The sequence below is a fragment of the Pyxicephalus adspersus genome, chromosome 3, assembly GCF_032062135.1.
Source record: "Pyxicephalus adspersus chromosome 3, UCB_Pads_2.0, whole genome shotgun sequence".
Lineage (NCBI taxonomy): Eukaryota > Metazoa > Chordata > Amphibia > Anura > Pyxicephalidae > Pyxicephalus > Pyxicephalus adspersus.
In genome coordinates this window covers 10,765,793-10,774,548 of record NC_092860.1, presented here as the reverse complement: position 1 = coordinate 10,774,548, position 8,756 = coordinate 10,765,793, and the positions used below count along the sequence as shown (strand labels likewise).

Genomic DNA, 8,756 nt, shown 5'->3' with positions numbered 1-8,756 from the left:
GCTCCGTCGCTCTCCCCCCTCCCCTCTCCATAGAGCATGAACGGTGCTGTATGTACAGCACTCGTTCATGCATCTTGCAGCCCCTTGTCGTTGGAAAGGATCGTGAAAGATCCTTTCCAATGACAAAAATTGCAAGTGTGTACGCAGCTTTAGTATTAGACTTTTCATTTCCTTGTACAGCAGGGAGTAGACTGGGGGAGTCAGATTGGGGCTGATCCAGAGGAAGGCAAAAAAGTGTGGGCCACGGATCCACGGAGAGGAAAACTCCTTTCCTACCCTGAATGCCATTGGATACTCCCCACATCTACATTCTGTAGTATTAGTAATGGTTCCCATTGATCCAGGTGTGATTCATCTCTATATATCTGATATATGGTATATATCTAATATTTGGTAGTATTAGACTTTCCTATTCCTTGCACAGCAGCGTTTAAACTCGGGGAGGGAGAAGCAGCACATGAGTCAGTGCACATGCACTAATACAATCATACCGATAGCAGAAGAATGAAGAATAACAGAAAGATGGTGAATACACAAATAAAGACTCTGACTCTGTAGCATGGTCTGAGTCCAAGTTATGGCACTGTATACATTTAGTCTGTATGATCTCCATGTTTTTGCATGGCTTTCCTCCCACACACATACTGGTATGTAAAATGGCTTACAGATAGGATAAATAATAAACTGATTATAGTTGGGACATTAGATTGCGAGCTCTGAGGGACAGCTGGTGACATGAGAATGGATGGGCTAATCAGCTAGCGACAGCATGTTTTAGGAAAGAATTTTGCATTTTTGTTCTCGGGTTTGGATACACTTTGAAATAAATAGACCCAGAAGCAGCCTGAGCTGCCCCTTATATATGAAGGCCTCTCTGACCAACACCAAATGCTCTATGTGGCTTTTTGATTTTATCTCAGCAGTCATTAACATAGACGTCTTCATGTTGAGGATGAGGTTTTCACGTTGAGGATGAGATCTTTATGTTGAGGATGGGGTCTCCACATTGAGGATCTGGTCCTCATGTTGAGGATGACATCTTAATGTTGAGAATGGGGTCTTCATGATGAAGATGGGGTTTCCATGTTGAGGATGAGATCTTGATGGTGAGAATGGGGTCTCCACATTGAGGATGGGGTCTTCACGTTGAGGATGAGGTCCACTGCTTGTTCAGGGTGGTATTATCTATCATCCTTGTGACTCGTCTATGACTCCACTCTAGAATATTCAACTGACCCATATTCACCTTTTTGCAATCAAACATCAGATTGGGTTTTTTCCTTATTTTGCTTCCTTCGATAAGTGGGGAGGAAGACGATGATACTCCTCACCTATCGGAAATAGGAGCACTCTGCTTTTCACGCGTCCCTTCCCATGAAGGACCATCCTGTCCTCAAAGACATCCACTGTCCCAAATGCATTAGAGTCAGGTTGCGACTCAATAACCCCCTGCATAGTGACGTGGTGTATGCCATGTGAGTCGCGGTAATATCCGCCATCATGGTCGTGGCCTGCAAAGTAACACACCACGCTTTGGTGGGATTGGATGACGCGAAGGATATCCTTGTAGTTCCAGGCCAAGCAGAGGCTGCGTTTGGCTCTGGGGTGGATTGGGGCATGACCTGTAAAAATACAAAAAAAATATGAACAATTTGCAAAAGTGGAACCAAGTGCAAAAAAGCCAAAGTATTTCTCAGGTTTTATTTTATATATGTATTGAGGACCTTCTAATAAAATCCAGGAGCCAAGTCTAAACTGCTCCCGGCACCATAACATCTCCTTATTGTTATGTTTTGATTGGTATGAGATTAACAATATTTTCAGGTTTTTTTGCCTGCTCGAAAGACTTTTCTGTACAGTACTTCATGTCCAGGTGACGCCTAGTATGTCCGCATGTGGAAGGCTGTCACTGTAACAGGAAATGAGACATCTGACAGATACTCTTTCTCGTCTCCCAAAAAGACATTTGTTGTTGTCAATCTATTATACAGTATATATGTTAAATATATTGTAACAGAAAAGGGTCAAGGTGATGCCTTGTGAGTTAAGATATATCAGGGTGTCACAGAAACAAGAAGTTAGGGTAAACCTCACTGATAGGTTAGGTTCCTAACCCCCCCGCCCCCCATGCTTTAAAAAAAAAATCAGGTTAGCGTATCTTATGACACATTATGTACGACTGTCTATGTGCAATTCTGACATTGTTACCCACCGGCCATTATCACTTTCTCCTGATGTCTGTCGCAATATGTGAGGATGTCATTCAACCATGAGAGCTGCTCAGTGCCAATTCCCCCATTAAACGTCACCATGTGCGCACTGGAGCCTACAAGAGGAAATTAGACATTGAACAAACTGCTGTGGTATTATTTATAACATCATGTAATATCTAAAACATTATTTGATATCTAGAACGTCATTCAATATCTAGAACATTTTGTGATATTTAGAACAGTATTTAATATCTACAACATCATATGATATCTAGAACATTGAGCATGGTTTATTTAGGGTCTCCAATAATAGAGAAGAATGACTATTTGCTATTAGTATCCATGATGGTTTTTCTTCTCCCGTCTTGGAGTGCTTTAATAAAACCTCAAGCCAGTATGTGGTATCTAGAACGTCATGTGATATATATATCTTATTATCTTTTTGTTATATGTAAATATTCTGTATAGCTCTGCCAATATAGCCATAATACATTGGAACGGCATTGGACTTGTTATAGTGTTATGGTGTCCAACAATCTGGATATATTCCTAAGCACACGGGTTCTTGCACATATGGCCTAGGCTGATCCAACTCCCACCTGGTCTACATACCACTGTTTTCATTTCTGAATCTATTCATTAAATCCCAAGACTTGACACATCGAGGATCAGAAGGACTTCTTCCGTGGACACTCAAATCATAGGTGTCCACTATGATAAACCGGAAACTGGAGTGAGGACTAAAGTGATATGCATAAAAGTCAACATTTGTAGCCTTTCCATCATGGCTTCTCTTATCTTGTTCTCTGTCCTGCATCCAAGAAGTGTTGAGTTTGGATTCTCTTAAGAATTCACGATTGAAGTTGTAGAGTTCATGGTTGCCCCAGATGTGGTGGAACAGCATCTTGGCCTTTTTGATGCCTCTTAAAACCAACTCCAGGGCCTGCTCTGATGTTCCCACGTCTTTGTTGTAGCTGTCGATGATGTCACCAAGCTGCAGCACGAAACTGGGAAGGGGATGTTGCCCGTTCCATTCTTCGATGGCTTGCTGCAGGTGCAAGAGGCTTTGCTGGTAGTACCGCATGGTCCTCCAGGAGCTGAAGCCATTGCTTTTGTTGGCATATTGGATGTCTGCTATGAGTCCGAATGAAAAATAAGGCTTTTGGTCTTTCGTTTCTGGAGCAGCTGATCCCATCCTGTACATTGAACACATAAGTGAAAACACAAAAAGGAACAGTGAATTCTTGTAGAATAGCCAAAAGTAGGTCAAGATAGACAACAGGTAGCTACAACTCAACAACCAAACCTACAAGGTACAATATATATATTTTGTAACAGCTGGCCAAAAAAATCACAGGGTTTGCCCAAATACAGGAGTATTTTTCTGTTTAGTCAGACACTTTCCCTTTTGACCTGAAGGTGGCGTTGAAGTACCAGGCTAAATAACAATGAGCTTCTTGGCCAGGTGGGGGAGCTAAAGAGGCCTGGGTATGATCAGGTGTAACTGTGTCACCTGAAATGCATCCTGGAAATTAGGCTGGGGATATAAACTCCCAGCGTGCTTATTCCTGTGGCCCTGTCTTGGCTGGTGAGCTGGGCCAAGGTAAATGGTGAGTAAAGAAACAGACTATATTTGGAAAAGCTGTATGGTTAGGGCCTTAAGAGTCCTGCACAGCATTAGGTTGGGCTGGATTGTTAGTAAAGAGATCTAACAGTGAGTTAGAGGCCAAGTGGCCAGGCTTTATTTTTGCTGTTTGTTTTGTCTGTTTTTGTGTGTAAATAATATTAGTGAATAAAAACCCTTATTGCACGGATAACCTGCTGGCCCTGTTTCCTGTTTGAAACACCCCCGTTGCTTCAGGCGATCTCACAATATATACGGTGAAAGGATTCCAGCTACAAACCTCAGCAATTATAAAAAATTGCATCATCCCCTGCACAGTCTCAGTGTTCTCATGCAAAAGATAGCAAACATGGAGTCCTTTTAGTCTTAGGGAACTGTTATAAAAGGAAACTCCTACTACTACTCCTGCACCCCGGGGCACACATCTTGCTGTTGGATAAGGGGTGGATCATTAATATAGGTGCTGGATGCCCACCTGCTGCCAATTCTGCATAAATCAAAGATAATCAGTCCATGGGCTGGAACAATTATGCGGCGCTGCGGTTCTGACTTCAATGACTGCATGATTTAATGGTATTAAGTTAATCCGAGCCAATGAAGGCCAGATCAAGATGTAACTCTATATCCAAAATAAAATACAAAATTGTCCAGACCAAGACTAAACCTCCAGATTGCCCATTGGAACAGCCAGGTCTGATTTAGCTATCAACACATGGGATCTTTTATTAAGCTCCTCTGAATCCAGGTAAGTTCAACGACTTTGGTTGGCCAACTGTCCTCGATAATATAAAATCTTTCAAACAAATGTTTGGGGCAAATGTATGACCGCTCAATGGAAAAATTGCAGTCCTGGTATTTTAGAGACAATTTGGCAATTTGCATAGAAATTATCAGCAATCTGCCTGATCGCTCACATTAGTTTCTGGGATATTCGGCACATCCTGGCTTCCCCTACAGTTACGGGGACTGAATATATTTTGGCCAGGTCAATCAAATCATGGAGGAGAAGAAGGAAGAAGATGGTGGTGCCTGCAATGGAACTGATTCAAGTGAGTACAACAGTGTTTTATTGGGTTTAAGGTTGTTTTGGTGGTTATTTTAGGTTAAGTTTTTATTATCTGGTTCCTGAAGACCAAAAAATGATTTCACACTCAGGACACCATAGGGTCCATTTATAACGCAGTAAATCTAACATTCACTGAAACATTCCCTGATGGAGAAATGTCTAGGTGTATTCAATAGAAGTAATTGATTCTTCTCCAAGGAATGTCAATTTTACATCTTTACAAATAGACCCCAATGGGGCTTATGTATAAATGGTTTTACCCAAGATTTAGAAAGGTAGTAAAAACCCAAAAGGAACCCTGTATTAAAGTTAATGGTTGCCAAGCCTGCATATAACATGTTAGAGGAAAAAAGAGAAAGGACGGCTTCTTATGGCAACATAGATAATTTACTTTAATCATGTAAATTAGGTTGCCATAAAAAGTCGTCCTTTCTCCTATTCTTTTTACCCAAATCTTCCCCTGAATGTACCCATTTTTTACATCTGATTTTTGTAGAAAATATAGGAATCAACGTTTACCTATGATTCCTTTTTTTTTCTAATTCAATCCAATGTAATAATGTGATTCTTGGACTCATTTATAAATTGACCCCGAAATGTAATAAAACACCCTAAACACCCCCAAAAATTCCCCTGTATATAGAAAACAAGTATTCCACTGGATATCATCTGGCTCATCCCTAATCAATAGGATAATTGTCATGGAAATCCGTGTTGGACATGAGAACAATAACCAAATCCCAAATGCTTTATAGGGTTGAGCCCATCCATTATTCCAGCAGCAAATGCATTTTATAAATTCTGGCAAATATATGGTCAATCATGGGCAAATCTTACGTTTCCCAATAAGAACTCAAATAAATTTGAAATGATTACCACCTACCTGTTATCTGTGGCTGGGAAATCGTTGTGCAGACTTAGCTCTGTCATTGTTATTGCTGCAATTCTGCAAGAAAACTTCCTTCTTGTATAAACACGACACTCCCATTTCATGGTATTAAAGGACCATACACTAGAGCACAAAACAGACCCCTAAAGACGAAGGAATAACTCTATCATCGTTCATTGTTCACGTGACATTCATCTGATTCATCTATCCTTGTGACAATGACTCAAGTTTGGCTTTTCGGTTCTTTAAAATGAAGTATAAGCATAAATTAATTATCACACACTAACAAGAAAAAAAGAAAAATGGGAAATGATTGGATACCAAAATATATCCAGAGCAGGGTCCTCTCCTCCTGTGTCACTGTCTGTATCTGTCTGTCATTTGCAACTTCTATTTAATGTACAGCGCTGCGTAATATGTTGGCGCTATATAAATCCTGTTTATTATTATTAATAATTTGGTTATTTGGTGGTTTTGGCAGTATGAGCATTTTCTTGCATTTTTAAAGGCATGTATTGCTGACCTTTATTTTATATCGTGACACAAAAAATTATAATACAAGAATATGCAGTGACAATACACAGCATTGATGTGGACTGAATGGTGTCGGCCCAGGCATGTATTTCCAAATAGCCAGAGTGCAGAGTGCAGGGGTCAGGGATATGTAAGACATGGCCCAGAATTCGGGAATATGTAACATACAGCCCAGTAGATAAAAGTAATAATTATCAAAGCAATCACATGAAGGCAATATGTTACATAAAGCACAACATCTATAGTATGGCAGACATTCGCATGTGACAATGATCACTGTATTTGCATGTTGTGCTGCACATTGCTGTATACCCAGCATGCAATGTGCAGTGCTAAGAGGTTCCAAAGTAGAATGCAGTACCCAGGTGTTTGTAAAGTATAGACATGCAAATTGTTTTTATGCTTGAGAAAGGACGGCTTCTTATGGCAACATAGATAATTTACTTTAATCATGTAAATTAGGTTGCCATAAAAAGTCGTCCTTTCTCCTATTCTTTTTACCCAAATCTTCCCCTGAATGTACCCATTTTTTACATCTGATTTTTGTAGAAAATATAGGAAGCAACGTTTACTTATGATTCCTTTTTTTTTCTAATTCAATCCAATGTAATAATGTGATTCTTGGACTCATTTATAAATTGACCCCGAAATGTAATAAAACACCCTAAACACCCCCAAAAATTCCCCTGTATATAGAAAACAAGTATTCCACTGGATATCATCTGGCTCATCCCTAATCAATAGGATAATTGTCATGGAAATCCGTGTTGGACATGAGAACAATAACCAAATCCCAAATGCTTTATAGGGTTGAGCCCATCCATTATTCCAGCAGCAAATGCATTTTATAAATTCTGGCAAATATATGGTCAATCATGGGCAAATCTTACGTTTCCCAATAAGAACTCAAATAAATTTGAAATGATTACCACCTACCTGTTATCTGTGGCTGGGAAATCTTTGTGCAGACTTAGCTCTGTCATTGTTATTGCTGCAATTCTGCAAGAAAACTTCCTTCTTGTATAAACACGACACTCCCATTTCATGGTATTAAAGGACCATACACTAGAGCACAAAACAGACCCCTAAAGACGAAGGAATAACTCTATCATCGTTCATTGTTCACGTGACATTCATCTGATTCATCTATCCTTGTGACAATGACTCAAGTTTGGCTTTTCGGTTCTTTAAAATGAAGTATAAGCATAAATTAATTATCACACACTAACAAGAAAAAAAGAAAAATGGGAAATGATTGGATACCAAAATATATCCAGAGCAGGGTCCTCTCCTCCTGTGTCACTGTCTGTATCTGTCTGTCATTTGCAACTTCTATTTAATGTACAGCGCTGCGTAATATGTTGGCGCTATATAAATCCTGTTTATTATTATTAATAATTTGGTTATTTGGTGGTTTTGGCAGTATGAGCATTTTCTTGCATTTTTAAAGGCATGTATTGCTGACCTTTATTTTATATCGTGACACAAAAAATTATAATACAAGAATATGCAGTGACAATACACAGCATTGATGTGGACTGAATGGTGTCGGCCCAGGCATGTATTTCCAAATAGCCAGAGTGCAGAGTGCAGGGGTCAGGGATATGTAAGACATGGCCCAGAATTCGGGAATATGTAACATACAGCCCAGTAGATAAAAGTAATAATTATCAAAGCAATCACATGAAGGCAATATGTTACATAAAGCACAACATCTATAGTATGGCAGACATTCGCATGTGACAATGATCACTGTATTTGCATGTTGTGCTGCACATTGCTGTATACCCAGCATGCAATGTGCAGTGCTAAGAGGTTCCAAAGTAGAATGCAGTACCCAGGTGTTTGTAAAGTATAGACATGCAAATTGTTTTTATGCTTTATAATCCTCCAATAACAGGCTTGTATATACCTTTGGTGTTCTATAATAAGATCACTGGCCATGACGAGGGTAGCTCGGACTTTCTAGCCCATCCTTCACCACCACCATCAGAACCTCCGCCTCCCCCGACCCCCACCTGCTTACCAATCACTCCCGCACCATTAAATACCCAGACACCAATCTGTGATTTTATTTGGCTGGCAAGCAGATGTTTATTTAAATACCAATAGATAAATTAACCATTCAAGTAATTAACAAATATCCAAAAAATAAATGAATGATAAATAAATACTAAATTTACACTTTTGATATGCAAGCATACATTAACATAACATAACACTCCAATATTATTAATTATTACTTATTACAAACATATTACATTGAATAAAAGCTATTTAACCAACAACCTAATTCCTCCCCTTTAATAATACCTAACCATAACAATATTATCCATAATGTTATCAAACTCTAAACTCAAGGTTATACACCCAAACAACCAGGCTGCAGGTCTCAGAAGGCAAAATCCGCACCCAACAGGACTTTAATTC

At 39.4% G+C, this 8,756-nt stretch overlaps 1 protein-coding gene across 1 annotated transcript; it reads right to left on the bottom strand.

Annotated features, from left to right (window-relative positions):
• Positions 1–943: 943 nt before the first annotated feature.
• On the bottom strand, positions 944–5,833 carry LOC140325631 (manganese-dependent ADP-ribose/CDP-alcohol diphosphatase-like). The gene is made up of 4 exons (XM_072403578.1): positions 5,787–5,833; positions 2,826–3,409; positions 2,213–2,326; positions 944–1,622 (listed from the first exon to the last, which is right to left on the bottom strand). Exons 1-4 carry the CDS (start codon positions 5,831–5,833, stop codon positions 1,282–1,284), a joined length of 1,086 nt encoding a protein of 361 aa, XP_072259679.1. The 3' UTR covers positions 944–1,281.
• Between the last annotated feature and the right edge of the window lie 2,923 nt (positions 5,834–8,756).